This window comes from Orcinus orca, chromosome 3 (genome assembly GCF_937001465.1).
Source record: "Orcinus orca chromosome 3, mOrcOrc1.1, whole genome shotgun sequence".
NCBI classification, from domain to species: Eukaryota; Metazoa; Chordata; class Mammalia; order Artiodactyla; family Delphinidae; genus Orcinus; species Orcinus orca.
The window spans coordinates 22,710,079-22,726,132 of record NC_064561.1 but is presented as its reverse complement, the minus strand read 5'-3'; the positions used below and the strand labels follow the sequence as shown (position 1 = coordinate 22,726,132).

Below are 16,054 nucleotides of genomic sequence, written 5' to 3'. Positions count from 1 at the left end.
GAGCGAAGGCTGACCAGACCCCGCACCCCTGGAGTCCAAGCCAGCCTTCAGGATAAAGAGCGCGGGGAGCTACGGTGCGCTCTGCCCCGGAGGGAGCGCCCCCCTACCTGGAAAAGCCTCAGGATGTTGGCTACCATGATGGAGACCGAACTCCCCGAAGCCCCAATCATTCCAACTACTTTCTCGGGCTTGACGAAAACCGGAGGCTCGCCGTTGGTGCAGCGCACTTCGGAGGTGTCCTTCTGGATGAGCGCCTGGACGAAAGTGAGCGACTGTTCGAGCGCATAAGTGTCCCTGGAACAAGTGTCCAGGATCCGCGCTCCCAGCGTCACGTTGGGCAGCAGGTTGGGATCGCTGTTGATCTGGTCCAGGGCGTAGAGCATCGCTTCCAGCCTGTGGATCCCGTTCTCCCTCTTGATGTCGCCGCAGGGCACTCCGCTGGGACCCTTCGCGTGCACCGGGAACAGCCCCCCGAGGGTGACGTCCCCTTCGATCCGAATGGAGTGCGGGGCGTACATCTCCTGGCCGCGCGCCGCCGCCGCCAGCGCGCACAGAAGCACCTCCAGCACGCAGCAGGGAAACTTCATCAAAGTCAGGGCGCGGAGCAGCTTCCCCAGCTGGACCATGCTGCTCCCGCGGCTGCGGTGGTGGCGGCGGCACTCGAGGGGACGGTGGCGGGCTCGCCGGAGTCCTGGCCCCTTGGGGTGAGCTCCTCCGGGGAAGCCCAGGGTCTCCTGCGGGCGAGGAGGGTAGGGGCGCCCGGGAAAGGGCAGCCGGCGAGGGTGGGGGGTCCCGCGGCGCCTGCCATCTGGGGGCGCCGTGCGCTCTTGGGTTCCCCGGCCAGCGCGCCGCGCTCGAGCTCGCGCTTGGTGGCTTGCAGCTCGAGCTCTCCAACAGCCCAGCACTGGGGAGAGAGCGAGCATGGCTATCGCTTTAAATGCGCGTTCGGCTCCCTCTCCTCCTCCGCCCACTCCCTCCCACCCTCGCTCGCTCTCAGGCTCTCCCCACCCTTCCCAGCGCCCACCCTCCCCACGGTTTTGCATCATCACGCAGGGAGGGGCTGCGTGCTGAGGTAAGGGGGGAGGGAAAGGTGGGCGGCTGTGTGGGGGGGGAGTACCTCCGATTGGGAGTTTCGAGGTCCCCAGGGAATCTGGGGATTGCAGGTCGCAGGCGAAGGCTGAGCTCCTGCTTCGGTCTCACTGTAGAAGCCGCTCGCTCGCCCGCCTGCACCCACACGCACATTCTAGGCACAGGGTGGCATCAGCCCCGGACAGGGCGGTTCTAGCTGGGGCTGACTGCTTCCAACCCTGAGGTCCGGAGCCGGGACTGTCAGCGCCGAGAGAATGCGAGGTAGTCGAAGGTGATGCCGCCAAGCATGAAGGGTAGTAGGGAGACCCCAGTCTGTACTGCTAATTCGTCTGTGCCAGTTTCTCCTAAGAAAAACACACATACACACAGGAGCCTGATTTATGACCTAAAGAACCTTTACGCAGAGACTTCTCCGGGGCCAGGCACTGGGCTAGCCTGTAGGGAAAGACGCCAACAAGAAATGCTGGGAATGGAAATGCATCTTTGGTCTTCAGGGGTTACTGTGGCCGGAGCCGGATGAAGTAACCCTGGTCTCCAGTAAATCTGTGGCGGATTCGCTCCTTTTCTTCCTTTCATCGCAAGAGATGGAACAACTGAGAACTCTGCAGAGCGCCCTTTCTTCTCTGGCGCTGACAGGTGTAAGGCTCCCTCCTACCCATTTCCAGAGATGCTTTTGGGCTGATGTCAGGTTTCCTCGGGCAGGAAATAGCAAGAAAGAGGTGGCAGTAGGAGGAGCAGACAGAAATCTCCCCATCGATCCAGTGATCCATTCTTCTTTTTTTTTTTTTCTGGCTGAAGATTTGGGGGGTTTGGGGAGTGGAACCAGGATGCCAGAGCAGGTTGTAGTGCAGTTAGGAAGCTGTTTTTCAAAGGTGTCCCCTCCTGCAGGTCCAGCCCAAACTTGGCCCATTAAAGCAACAAGTGGCCCTAGTTCCTACACAAGGAAGGGCAATGTATCTGCCCTTGGTGCCCACGTGTACTGCTTATGGTGGTCTCTACTCTTGCTGAGCCTTTCTGTTGGAGGGCAGCGAAACTGTCTTATACAGAATTGAGGGCGCAGAGAAAACCAAAACAAGACTATACTTTCTGTTGTAATGTTAGCGTACTAAAGAAAAATGTCCTTGCACATAAACAAAACAACACACACACACACACCTAAAAAGTCAGAAGTTGGGAAGTTGGTTGTCTCTTCCACCAACCACCTGTATGACCTTGGCACTTCTGTTCCTGTGCCTGAGTTTTCCTTTGCCCATCTGTAAAATGATGAAATTGAATTGAATGTTTTACAGGTTAACTTTTAACTTTCAAATCCTCTGTTGAAATAGGTCATGCACCTTGGGCCATGGTGTTCTTTTTAGACCAATATCCTTTGTTGCTTTATGTGTAGGGCACCCGTTTTTTGATACCCAAACAACACTTCAAACATTTCCTGGTACAGAGGATTTTATTTTTTTTCTTCTTGACCACCCATTTATCTTCCTTCTAGGGAGAGTCCAGTCCATCATTTTCTTTTCAGACATGCCCCTCCTCCAGGTTTCAATACTTAAGGTTTGAGGAGGAAAAAAACCTTCTGGCTACAGTGTTCAAGGAAGGGAATAGAGGCTAACAAGAGTTATGCAGGGCTAATCCCTGGACTTCTGCTGGAGTAACGAGGTTGATGACATAGGGTTACCACTGTCCAATAGACAATCCGTGCCGGAGTTAAAAGAAAAAGGAGCCTCCTTCCTCTAAATGCTTTATGTATATCTTTTGGACAACGTTACACTATTTGATTTTGTAAAAACATACCATTTTACTGCCATCTTCAAGAAAAGTGATGTAAAAACTATGCGAAGCTACCCCTGTATGCAATGTGATCATCAATCACTCATAGATGTGATGCCCTGCTATATAAGTGCACACCTTGTGCAACCTTATGCTGTGATGCGCCCGCCCCTTCCAGCCAGCCCTGGAGCTGCGAGGGTATAAGCCCGCAGCTGTGCCAGAAGCTCCCACATAAACAGGGAAATATTTGAATCCCATAATGAGAACTACCAGAGAGGAGAAAAGGCAGAGAGAAGAAGGGGTGGGGAAGAGAGAAAGGGACCTGGTTAGAACATGTGAACTCCTGGATCCACATGTGCCTGAAAGATTGCCTCTTTTTTTTCAATTATATGGTATTTTATTTCTGTTGTTTGAAGTCAAAATATCCTCTTGTAACTCACCTATTCTGCTATTCAATACATTGGATCAAAAAGGCTGGAACAAGTGAAATAGATATCCTGGTAAGGCAGCATTAGCTAGTTTGCAAAGGGGGAAAGAAGCAAAGCACTAGAAAGGCATCCTTGGGACACAAATACTGTGATCCTAGTATGTAGGCAGCAGTACCTGAGGCTATATTTGATAGAGACTGTATCCTTATTTAGTTTTAATTTAAGGCTACTTAGTAGGCACTTGGTGCCAAAACATATATTTGAAGAGCTGTGCTACAAGTGAGAACACTTGATTTTTCACCTGCCCATGGGAAGATCTATGTTCTCCTCTTCCATTTCCAGGTCACAGCTTGCAACTGCTCAACAAATAGTTCTTGGCTGACTGTTGAATGTTGCCTTATTCTGTGTTCTCTCTTTGCTCTACTCATTCTCCCCAAACGTCTGGCAGCAATCATTATCTTCTTTTTGTTGCAGTCATCTGTGTGCATGTTTTATTTCCCTTGCTAAGCTGGAAGATCCTTGAGGGTAAGGGGCTAGGTATTATTTATCTTTTTACCTCGGACAATGTTCAGAATGGTGTTTTGTACCTAAGAAGCACTCATGTGTTGAATGAATCAGAATTGGTTTGCCATTCCCCACTGCCTTTATCTCACAATAACAGAAACATAAAGTGGGCAGAGCAGAACCGACGGCAAATAAATTGTCCTCTTAGTCACAGAATGCAGTTTCTAGAACTTAAAGAATAATTAGTAGATTTTGAAATAATTTTGTTTTACAAAAATTTCATAAGATTGAAATACTCTAGCCTTCAAGCTCTCGATCAACTCTAAAGGAGGGCTTTAATTGGCTCTTCCTGAGTCAAGTGTTTATTCCTGGGCCGATAACTGGGGCCATTGTCATAATAGAAAGTGTGATTTGTTACCAGAGAAAGAGGAAAGTGACGCTGGGCTTGCAAGATATTTCTATCTTCAGCCAGAGTGCATAGGATCTGGAACTTAATTGGTGACGCAGTATTTGTTTGAGATTATATGAATGAAAAATCTTTGTGTAAGAGTGATTAATCTAAAACTTGGCCAGTCATTGTCCTAGTGTCATATTAAATTGCAGGTGAATCTAGTTTTAGGCACAAAGATCATAAATATAAAATGTGTTCCCAGGCTTGGTTCTGTGTAGTCAGTAATCTATACTCACCCACTCATTAATAAAAATGAAAGTTAAGGACTCAGTCCTAACTTACATGCTTAGCATTGTATTTTGCTAACAATCTCAGTTTTATTTTCTTTATTCTCCCCTGTCCATCATCTTCTACAGAAAATAATGTCTCCACTTTCAATTCCCTGTCTATTTAAATCCAATTTGTAATTTATAAAGTTGTCCTCCTTAAGGGCTGCTGCTTCTGCCACAGTAATGTACTCTGGCCATTATTATACTCTTCCATCTTTCATGTAGGTCTCCATCCATAGGTTTTGTTTTCATAGCTTTTTTTTTTTTTGGCGGTACGCGGGCCTCTCACTGTTGTGGCCTCTCCCAATGCGGAACACAGGCTCCGGACGCGCAGGCTCAGCGGCCATGGCTCACGGGCCCAGCCGCTCCGCGGCATGTGGCATCTTCCCGGACAGGGGCACGAACCCGTGTCCCCTGCATCGGCAGGGGGACTTTCAACCACTGCGCCACCAGGGAAGCCCTATACTTATGATTTTATATTTGCTTATTTACTTTTGTCTCCCCCCTCAGCTCAAGAGAGACTATATTCATCTGTGTTAATCACTGCTGTGTTTCCTGAACATGCCTATAAATCATACTGAAGAATGGTGCCTGAAATTTGGTAAGGGATCAATCAATTTTCTTGGCTGGATGAAGAAATGTGTTCATAAATTAATGAACAGATCTTCGGGGCTTCTGACTTGAGGACTAATGGGAAGAGGATGGCAAATGGTTGGGACAGGGTACTGCAAGAAGTAGTATTTGGAGTACTCTGATAGCTATCCTAACAGATAAGATTGTGTTCATTTAAGTAGTTCTAATGAGAGAGCTGGGAACTAGGGACACACAGCATTAAGGTTTTTATAATGCATTCTGTAGAGTTCTTTTTAAGTCTGTACAAATATCATTGAAAATATATGCATACATATACACCTCTGTTACTTTAATTAGTGCCTTACGAGAGCCCCTCAAGGAAGGGGTAGTAGCAACTCTCAGTATCCTTCCTTTATGATGAGTTTAATTTATTCAAAGTTACATCATAATTTATTTGTAACTGTGAAACTAGACTTAGTTATTGAATAGACCCTCCCTAGGAACGTATGACATTAATAAAACCAACAAAACTTTGTTCAGTTTCCAATGATAGATACACTACAGACTCAATTATGGACCATCCAGTTTAATGAAGGGAAGAAGTGATTGAACAAATATAGAGCAAACAGAATATGAAGTTTTATCCTCCATTAATATTAGTAACAGATAGTGTGGGCTCCAATGCCTTCAAGATAGCTTGAGACCATCATCTCTGTGTCATGGGCAGGGGGATGTTCAGTCAGGGTGTCTTTCACTGTCACTGAGAAAAATTTCCATAATATATAATGATACCTACTGAAACTGATATGGGGCATTTGGGTAATAAGGAATCCATTAGCATATTTTTCCGGAAGCCTTGACTACAAAATGAAGACAGTAGATTTGGACACTTTCAGCCATGAAGAAGTTGTTTGGATATTCATCCTTATGCCTAATGAAGTAAGCTCATTTCATCTCTGCAGCTTCCCATATACCATTTTCCCACCTCTGTTTTATGTTTGGAAAGACTTTTAGAAATTGAAAGTCAAGTTAAAAAGTGAATGACAACTTAAATGATATATGGAATATTTTGCTGACTTACAAGAGCATGCAGAATTAAATATGACCCTGTTCAAATGTTTATTTTAACGTGTATGTTGAGGGGGTGTTTTCAAGGTGCCAGAAAATGAGAATTCACCTTCCAGTGTGTGTTACCAGTTCTGTTCATTGCACAGAATCATCATAAAATATACTGTTTTCTATGTACCTGGTATATATCTCAATTAGTTTGAAGAATTTCTCAGATACCTCTTAATATGTAGTGCTCCAATTCCAATCTTGCCATGTCCTGTACCAGTGACACAGCACACAGGAGTTTTATTTCTCTTTATTTCTCTGGGTTGTTCAGAACCCAATGAAAGAACAATGGAATGGGATCCAAGAGATCAGGGTTCTTGTCCCAGATTTACCATAAAATAATTGTGTCCTCTTGGGAAAATTATAGTCATTCTAGGTCCCTTTTCTTTACTTTGACAGAGCTGCACTAGATGACCCCAAATAATATAGCACTCTTTCAGTAGTCGCTTAGATGTTATTGGTATTCTGAAACAAATGACGACAATGACACATGGAGCTGTGCAACATCTCTGTAACTCTGTTGTCTTAGAGTTGCCTCCATTTTACAGATGATAAGATGACTGTGCATAGAAGTAGATGTTTGGAACCAGCGGTTCCAAAGTAAGTGGAGGTAAACCGCAAATTTCCTTCCTTCCTGAAGCTCACTTAGCCAAAACATAGGCTTCTGAATATTAAGCTGTAAAGCATATTATCAGTACATTTTAAAAGAAGCTATTCTTCTAGGATTTCCAATTAATAGCAGGAGGTTTTGAAATTCTTGAAAGATCATCTGATTTTGTGAGATTTACAGCTCTATTTCCCTGTCAAGCAAGTTGTATTAGTGCCAGACAATCATCTGAGCTTCTGGATGCTTCTCTGAACCTCTTGAAGTTTTCTTCTTGCTATCTGAAATTCATGCCAGATAAGCCTTTTTCTAGAGCGTATGTACAGACTTGTGTATTTTTATATAGGAAAGCGATGCAGTGAGTCAAATCGGGGGTTAAGCCCTCATTCTCAGAGTGGTATTGAGCTCCTGGTGAAATATAATCATCATTTCCTCAGAATCGAAAAGCAGTTATCTCAGGTGTATAATCCCATTAACTATTTATACATTTACATATGATACATGTATTTATTGTACCTACGAGGTGTGTTCTCTTTGGGAAGTACAAAGCTCTTTGAGACATAGGTTGTTCATTTTTTTGTTTTCCCACAAATACTGTGACCCTTTGAGCAGGAAGGTCTATATTTTACTAACATCTAGAACCAGCAGTTAACACGGTGTCTAAGATGTAGTCAATAAATATGAAATAGGTAAATGAACACATTTTTATGTAAGGGCCAGGACATGGACAAATAGAAATTTTTCGTTTTCAGTCACAAAGCAACAACAGACATAAAAATGATACAACAAGTGCTACGGTCATTCAAAGAAGGCATAGAATAGATAGAAGGATCTCCTCTATGGCACAGGGAACTATACTCAATATTTTGTAGTAACATCTGTATGGGGCACCTGTTCCACACCAGGCCCTATGACAGGTGCTTACATACTTTCCCTCTCCCCCATCCTATGGGGAAAGTACCTCTGCTATAGATTTAACATTTGCCTCCCCCAAAATTCATATGTTGAAATCCTAACCCCCAAAGTGATGGTATCAGGAGGTGTGGCATTTGGGAGGTGATAAGGTCATGAGGGTAGAGCCCTCATGAACAAAATTAGTGCCCTCATAAAAGAGACCCCGCAGAGGTCCCTCGACCTTTCTGCCATGGGAGGTTACAGAGAAAACACGCCAACTGTGACCCAGGAAGAGGAGACTCACCGGACTGTGAATCTGCTCGCACCCTGATCTTAGACTTCCAACCTCCAGAACTATGAGAAATAAATTTCTGTTGTTCATAAGCTACCCAGGCTCTGGTATTTTGTTATAGCAGTCCAAATGGATTACGATAACCTCTGTCCTTAGGTTTCAGACCCAGAAACTCAACTTTGTAGAGCTTACGAGGACCCTAAAGCCACTCAACCAGGCAGAGGCAGATTTGAAATTAAGTCTCCAATTCCACATGGAAGTCTATCAGACCCTGCCTCCAGACATGATGTCATGAACAAGAGCTAATGCAACAAAGAGTTTACATGCAGCAAAACAATTAGCAAACAAAGTAAGAATATAGTAGACCGACTGTTTTGGTCACCCAATAGCCATTCACCACTCTTCCAGTTGAACAGAAGCCATGCCCCGTGGGCACATTCAGCCCTGCTGTTTTCACTTCCCAGATTTGAGGGGTAGGAAATTATTATCCCTCCTGGCCATCAGCACCCTGACCTCTACCACCCACCGGGCCAGCTTCAAGAACAGCTGGATCCACCTGTTCAAGTGAAACAGGTCTGCTCTCTGTGGTGTTGGCTTCTAGTTCAAGCAGCTCTCCCCACATGATAGCAAAGCTGGCTCCCAGCGGTTGCAAGCATGAATCCTACCAGCCTAGCAGTCCCAACAGATACCTTTTAAGTATTTTTTCCCCAAAGCTCCAGTTGAATGTCCTAGGCTGATTCCAATTTGATCTGCTCTGGACAAACATTTTCTCTAGAACCTAGAAGGCTGCCAGACAAAATACAGGATGCCCGCCTCGTTAAAGCTGAACTTCAGATAAACAGTAGTTTTTTTAGTAGAAGTATGTTGCATGCAATGTTGAAGACACCCTAAAAAGTCGTGGTTTTCACCTAAGGTTCAGCTTTAACTGAGCGCCCCGTGTGGGCTTTGCCGGCTGTGGTGGGCGCCGAGCGGGGTCGGCGGGGACGGGGGGGGGGGTGGGGGGTGGGGGGACTGTGGCCCGAGCCGGGTTGCACACCCAGCCCACAGCGTGCAGGGAGAGAGGGGCAGCCTCGTCTCCGCTGCAGGAGCTGAGACGGGGAGAAGGGGAGCGCCCCAAAAGGAAACCAGCTGCCCCTCCCAGGAGAGAGGAGATGGCTGTTCAGCAGCCAGAAACAGCAGAGGAGCCCGAGCACCGAAGCGGCGGCCTCTGAAGACGCGGTGCACATATTTCTGGTGGGCGAGGGGCACGCGGGCCGGTCCGTGGGAAAGAGGGGAGCCCGCGCCGGCCCCTCCGCCTCCCGAGCCTGTGCGTTTCCCTAAAAGAGCAGCAGCTGTGCAAACTGACCGTTCACAGTTGTGATAAATCGCCTTAGGAAAGCACTTCGATTAAAGTCACATCTAAATAGAACGCAAGAAGTCACCCCTGAACAAATCAATTGCGAGAGGGGCAGCTCTGGGCGCGCACCCACCCCGCTGCTGTTTTGCTTTCCCCGCAGGACGAGGGCCGCTCACTGGGTCGCGGGGACAGCGCGCTGTCTCAGCTGGGGAAGAGGCGCTTCCGCAGGACACATGCAAAACCCAAAGTGTGAAAGGAGGCCTTTATTCCATTTCTTTGGGGGATTTCTTAATGACGTAAAGCCCAACTTGGTTTCAGATCTGCCTGTCGTTTCCGTGACAGAACCTTCCTGGGGGGTCCACCAGCAGCGGGGTGGCCAGGCGCCACAGGGCTGTGCTCTCCTTCCCAAGCCAGTTCATCTCCATCTGTAGCATTTTCAGAGAAACTCTCGGATAGGTTTTCTCCAACAGGTTCTTTTTCCTTCAGTTTATAAAGTCATTCTCCTGCACAAAATGAACGGCCTGAAGACATCACTGAGCCTCTTTTTCTCCCAGGGTCAGGGCCAGCACGGCCCCCAGACCACAGGGGCGCAGGACCTCACAATGGGCTTCAGGTCTCCCCCTCCCCTTCCGCCCCTCCCACCCTGCCCTACCCCTCCCCTCCTCCCCTGCAGAAATCACATCCCTTTCTCCAGACTCCCCACTTCAGCTTGAATTCCAGCAGACCTTTACCCTGCCAGTTAGTAATTCAGGACTAATTAGGTGATTGCTTTCATTTATGGTAGCAGTTGGGTCTGGGGTGGGGGGGGTGGGATGAAATGGCTTTGCCCCTATTCTTGTTGGAAAAATAAATCACACCCACTGTCACTTGAGATCTTATTTTTGCCCCCAATCAAGCAAATTAGCAGCGTGGTTCATTTCCCCAGCATTCACTCCTGAACAGACGGCAGTGCCCTGGAACATGGCTTAGAGCTGAGTGGTCAGAGCAATTGTTTGGGGCTGTTTGTGCCGACAATGAGAGGAGACGCCGGTCTCCCAAAAGAAGAGTGGCCCTTGTCTTGCTTAGGCCAACGAGCTGCCCGGAGCGCGGCCCGCCTGGCTTCTGAGGAAGATGTACACCGCCATCTAGTGGATATGGGGGCTCACTGCAGTGTGCTCGCTCTCCCGCCTTTCCTTCTGGCCGGTAAGGACAAGCAATAATGCTTCTTGTAAATTCCTAAAAATAGGGGGGTCTCATTATATCACCAGGAGTGAAATGTTTGCCTCGATGTCTGTAATGAAAGTGCAACCCCATGTTTGCACAACGTCTGTCTTGTCAGTAGCCCTCTTTCATCCCGATGTTTAGGTCCAAGACAGGATTGTCATTGTCTGAGCAATGGGTATCTCTGTGAAGCTGGGTAGTTCTCCCCTGTCCCAAGTAGTGTGGGAGGCGACAGTCAGCACCTTTACAGACGCCTTCATCTCTGCAGCCTCGCCATCACTCCTCGTCTCGCCCACAGCAAGCCCTATTCCAAAGTGCACAGGGTAGAGGCGTTCGAAAGTTGGCTTGTTCAACCAGGGGAATTGCCACTTCCCAGCGGGAGCCACAAACACACCCACATCCTAAGACTCTTTTCAGTCTTGGTGTGGAGGGGGTTCCCACTCTGTGTCCTGCCTACACACAAGTCAGCGTCTTTTTCCTTTCCACTCATTCTACCTACATGAAGAGCACGTTGATCTCCCCAGTTTTAACACAGGAACCATGATTTTCTTGGGTTTTGTGTACTGGTGGGGGGGGAGAGATTGAGAGAGAGAGCAAGTACATCCCAATATGGAAGGGCTTGGGGCCGTGATCTCAAACAGGGGCAATTTTGCACCCAGGAGACATTTGAAAGTGTCTTGGGACACTTTGGATGGTCACAGCTTACGCGAGGCTAAATGTCCTTCCATCACAGGACAGGCCCACAGCAAAGAAGCATCCAACCCCACCCAGCAGTCGTGCTGAGGCTGAGAAAGCCTGGTTTACGCTCTCAGATATCACCCTCCAGCAAGCCGGTTGGAACACTGATTGTCCTCAAATGGGCCACACTGCAGAGGCTGTGGATAGATAAGTCATCCTCTCCCAAGTCAGTACTGACCACCATTTTTCTTCTTTTAGACTCTTCCATTTTAAACATAATTTAGCTGTCTCTTTCTTGTCCCTCTGCTCTGCTGGGAAGAGAAAGGATTGGAAAGGGGGAGGGGAAGGTGACAGAAAAGGAGGATTAGAGGCCTGACCTGTTTCTCCTGCAGAAGCTGGGCACATTCCTCTCTCACAAGCTTTGTGACCCAGCAGGGTACAATTAAAAGCACAACAATTTGCTTGTTATTCAAGTCAGGCATTAGTCCGGGTAATGGCATGCTTGCTAGAGAGATGGATTTCCTTGTTTGGAGCTAAGCACAGGGCTAGCTGAATTCTCCATGGAGAAATCTTGATTTGTTCAGGTCTTTCATGTTTTCTACAGAGAAGGGATTATGTCTTCCTAAAGAGGGGCCTTGCTTAAAATGCTACAAAAGTATAAGAAAAGGATTTAGGGCAGAGGGGCCTGTGGTTACGTAGCTGAGGGGTACAGGGAATTTCAGAGCCAAGGATTATTTAAAGCCATAAAGTTAAAAAAATAATTGGTTTAGGGACTCCCCTGGTGGTGCAGTGGTTAAGAATCCACCTGCCAGTGCAGGGGACATGGGTTCGAGCCCTGGTCCGGGAAGATCCCACATGCCACGGAGCAACTAAGCCCGTGCGCCACAACTACGGAGCCTGCACTCTAGAGCCCGAGAGCTACAACTACTGAGCCCAAGTGCCACAACTACTGAAGCCCACGCGCCTAAAGCCCGTGCTCTGCAACAAGAGGAGCCACCCAATGAGAAGCCCGCGAACCGCAACGAAGAGTAGCCCCTGCTCACCGCAACTAGAGAAAGCCCGCGCGCAGCAACAAAGACCTAAGGCAGGCAAAAATAAAAATAAATAAATTTTTTAAAATTTATTTTAAAAATTAGTTTAGCACTACTGCATCCGTGCTGGTGAGTACGCTGTAAAGGCAATTAAGCATGAGCTAAAATTCATTTTACTTTGGCTAATTACTGCATGGATCCAGGAGAGGGAGGGGAAAGAAAACATGCCCCCTCCCTGGCAATCAGGGAGGACGTTGGTTTTGGTTTCTTTGCCTTATCGGCACGCTTATTAGTTGGGGTGCCCAGAATCCAGCCGTCACAACGGCCTTATTAGTTAAAACACAGGAAAATTGTTCTCTCAAGGCAGAGCAGTGAATGCTCTGCTGTCCCAGTGACCAAGCAGAAGCCACTATTAGTTTTAACTCCATCAATTATTGTTAGCCAGAGAGGACATGACATACACAGTCCTGACTGCACCCATGTGCCTGCTGAGCCTGGGTCAGGGGCTCTCAACCCAGAGCAACTCTGCCGCCCTCCCCCCAGCTCCCCGCCCCCGGGACAATTGACAAGTTCAGGAGGCATTTCTGCTGTCACAGCTGGGGAAGGACTGCTGGCGTCCGCTGGGCGGAGGCCAGGGATACTGTAGGAGTATCCCACAATGCCCAGGACAGCCCACAGCAAAGAATTATCGGACACAAAATGTCACCAGTGGCAAAAGTAAGAGGTCCTGGTCTAGACAGAGGCAACTTCCTCTCCTTGAGTAGGTGAAGGTCTTCAGAATCTCCGCTTCCTCAAATACATAATGGACAAGTCATCAGATGACCATATTTCATGTTAACTAACACGCTTTTCTTCCCACTTTTCTACACTGGGTATTCATTCTCCCACTTCAGGAAATCGAGTGACACTAAGAAAAACTTGCCCTGGAAGGATGGTCCGCGGCGGCGAACCGAGACCCAAGTCGGTGCCCGCCCTCTCCTTCCCCGATTCACACACAGGCACCCAAGAGAGAAGACAGCGAGCTTCTCCGCAATCCCCCGGTTCGGAGTTTTGAGAAGTTTTATTCCCTTCTCTGAGATTACCCACTCCTCCCTGCATGAAGCATGTTCAGTGAGTCATTTGTCCTGCAGCTTTACAGGAGTTAAGAGCCCGCAGCAGTGAGATATCCATTTCCTCCCTGGAGAATGAGGACTCCCCCTGAGGGAGGTTAATGCTCAGGACAGGAGCATCCCTGGAGCTGGCGACAGCCAAGGGGCTGTGACTCAGGACTGTCCCAGGCAGGCCATCAACTCGCTGGGAGAGCCTCAAGGATGTACTTAGCCTCCGTTTACAAGAGGTGAGGAGGGCAGAGTGCTGCAGACGGGGAGCGGGGCGGCCACACCCAGACTAAACCCTACCCGGCACCCTGCAAGAGACAGAAAACCTCTCCCCTCAGGTCCCACCAGCCCTGCTCTCCCCTTCTGTGCACCCCTTTCAAATGCGTTTTTCTGCTTTGCCCCCTCCCATTCAATCCGTTCTAGGTACAGTGGTCACGGTGATCCTGGTAAGTCCCAAGTCAGATCGTGTTGCTCAGAGCTCAAAACCCTTCAGAGGCTCCCATCTGGATTCGAATAAAAGCAGTCTTCTCCCTCTCTCCCCCTCCCCATCCCCGCCCTCTGTCTCTGTCTCTGTCTGTCTGTCTGTCTGTCTCTCTCTCTCTCACACACACACACACACACACACACACACACACGCACTCGCGCGCGCGCACACACACACACACACACCGTCCCTCCCCTTCCCTCAAGCCCTTCCAGACACACTTGCACGCTGTCCCTGGCCGTTCCTAGCAGCTCCCTCCCCATAGCCTCCTGCACTTACTATTCTCTCTGCCTAGAATGTTCTTTCTCTCCGTATCTACAGGGGCTGCTCTCTCCGGTCTGTCCATATGTCCCCTTCTAATTAGGGTAGCCCTCTTTCCCTTTGATGCTTTATTGTTCCCGTAACCTGCATCATCTGGTAACATGCTAAAAACTTCCATGCTTTCATTTGCAGGTCCTTCCCTACCCCACCTCTCACTCCCAGATTGTAAGGCTCTCTGTATAATTTTTTCACAGCTGTCTATCTCAAGGACCAAGTACAGTGACTGGCTCCAGCAAGCACTCAGATATTCGTTGAAGAAATTAGGAAATGGACCAGGCTACTTAGCTTCAGAAGCTCTTTCATGGAAGTTCCCATCCCCTCCGTACCAGTTCTCAGCTAGTTGACTGAAGACTAGCACCCTGACAATGAGGCAGCTCTGAACTGTGAATGGCAAAAATATTTACTGTGTCTCCGAGGGCCACTTGTGTTTGGTGTTTTATTTTTTTAATAATTTTTTAAATTAATTTTTAAATTAATTAATTTATTTATTTTTGGCTGCTTTGGGTCTTTGTTGCTGTGCGCGGGCTTTCTCTAGTTGCGGCGAGCGGGGGCTACTCCTCGTTGCAGTGTGTGGGCTTCTCACTGTGGTGGCTTCTCTTGTTGCGGAGCACGGGCTCTAGGTGCATGCACTTCAGTAGTTGTGGCACACGGGCTTCAGTAGCTGTGGCTCGCAGGCTCTAGAGTGCAGGCTCAGTAGTTGTGGCATACGGGCTTAGTTGTTCCACGGCATGTGGGATCTTCCCGGACCAGGGCTCGAACCCGTGTCCCCTGCATTGGCAGGCGGATTCTTAACCACTGTGCCACCAGGGAAGTCCATGTTTGGTTTTTAATTGTAGTGAAATGCACATAAAATCGTATCATCGTATCACTTATGAGTGTAGAGTTTAGAAACGTTCAGGACATTCACGTTGTGCGGCAGCCAATCTCCAGAACTCTTTTCTTCTGGAAAAACTGGAACTCTCTGCCCTCCAGCAACTGCTACCCCCAGCCCCTGGCACCCACCATTCGACATTCTGTCTGTATGAACTTGACCACTCTAGGTGCCTCATACAAGTGGAATCGAGAGCATTTGTCTTTCTGTGACTGGTAGGTTAGCATCATGTCCTCAAGATTCATCCATGTTGTAGCCTGTGTCAGAACTTCCTCTTTAAGGCTGAATAATATTCTGTTGTGTATACATCCCGTTTTGCTTATCTATTCATCTGTCAGTGGGCAGTTGTGTTCCTTCCACATTTTAGTTATTGTGAACAATGCTGCTATGAACATAGGTATACAAAGTATCTTGCAAAACCTGCTTTCAGTTATGTTGGGTATACACCCAGACGTGGAACTGGACCATATGGTAATCCTACTTTTAATTTTGAGGAACCACCATGATATTTTGCACAATGGCTGTACCATTTTACATTCTCACCAGTAGTGCACAGGGCTCCAATTTCCTACAACCTCATCAACCCTTGTTATTTTTTGTTTTCACAGTAGCCACCCTAATGTGTGTAAGCTGGTGTCTCACTGTAGTCTTGACTTGCATTTTCCTAATGATCGCTGATGCTGAGCGTCTTTTGAGGTGTTTATGGGCCATTTATGTATCTTCTTAGCAGAAATGTCTAATCAAGTCCTTTGCCCATTCTTTAGCCAGGTTGTTTGCTTTGTGGTTGAGTTTTAGGAGTTCTCTGTACACTCTAGATATTAATCCCTTATCAGATATGTGATTTCCAAACATCTCTTCTCATTCTGCGATTGCCCTTTTCCTCTGTTGATAGGGTCTGGATGCACAGATTTTTAAACATTTTCATGAAGTCAATTTCTCTATTTTCCTTTTGTTGCCTGTGCCTTCGGTGTCATATTCAAGAAATCATTGCCAAAATCTAATGCCATTAAACTTTGGGGCACTTGTGCTTTTTAAAAGGACCTTTTAATGAC

General features: G+C 47.7%; 2 protein-coding genes across 3 annotated transcripts in view; one reads left to right on the top strand and one right to left on the bottom strand.

Annotated features, from left to right (window-relative positions):
• Positions 1-923, bottom strand: part of LOC125963951 (metabotropic glutamate receptor 7-like) — a 96,751-nt gene extending 95,828 nt beyond the window's left edge. The window contains exon 1 of the mRNA XM_049707859.1: positions 108-923. Within this exon, the coding sequence (XP_049563816.1) occupies positions 108-923 (816 nt within the window). The remainder of the gene's footprint in view (positions 1-107) is intronic.
• LOC125963841 (UDP-N-acetylglucosamine--peptide N-acetylglucosaminyltransferase 110 kDa subunit-like) overlaps positions 1-16,054 on the top strand; it is a 673,346-nt gene that overhangs the window by 136,325 nt on the left and 520,967 nt on the right. The gene's annotated exons all lie outside the window — the stretch shown is intronic.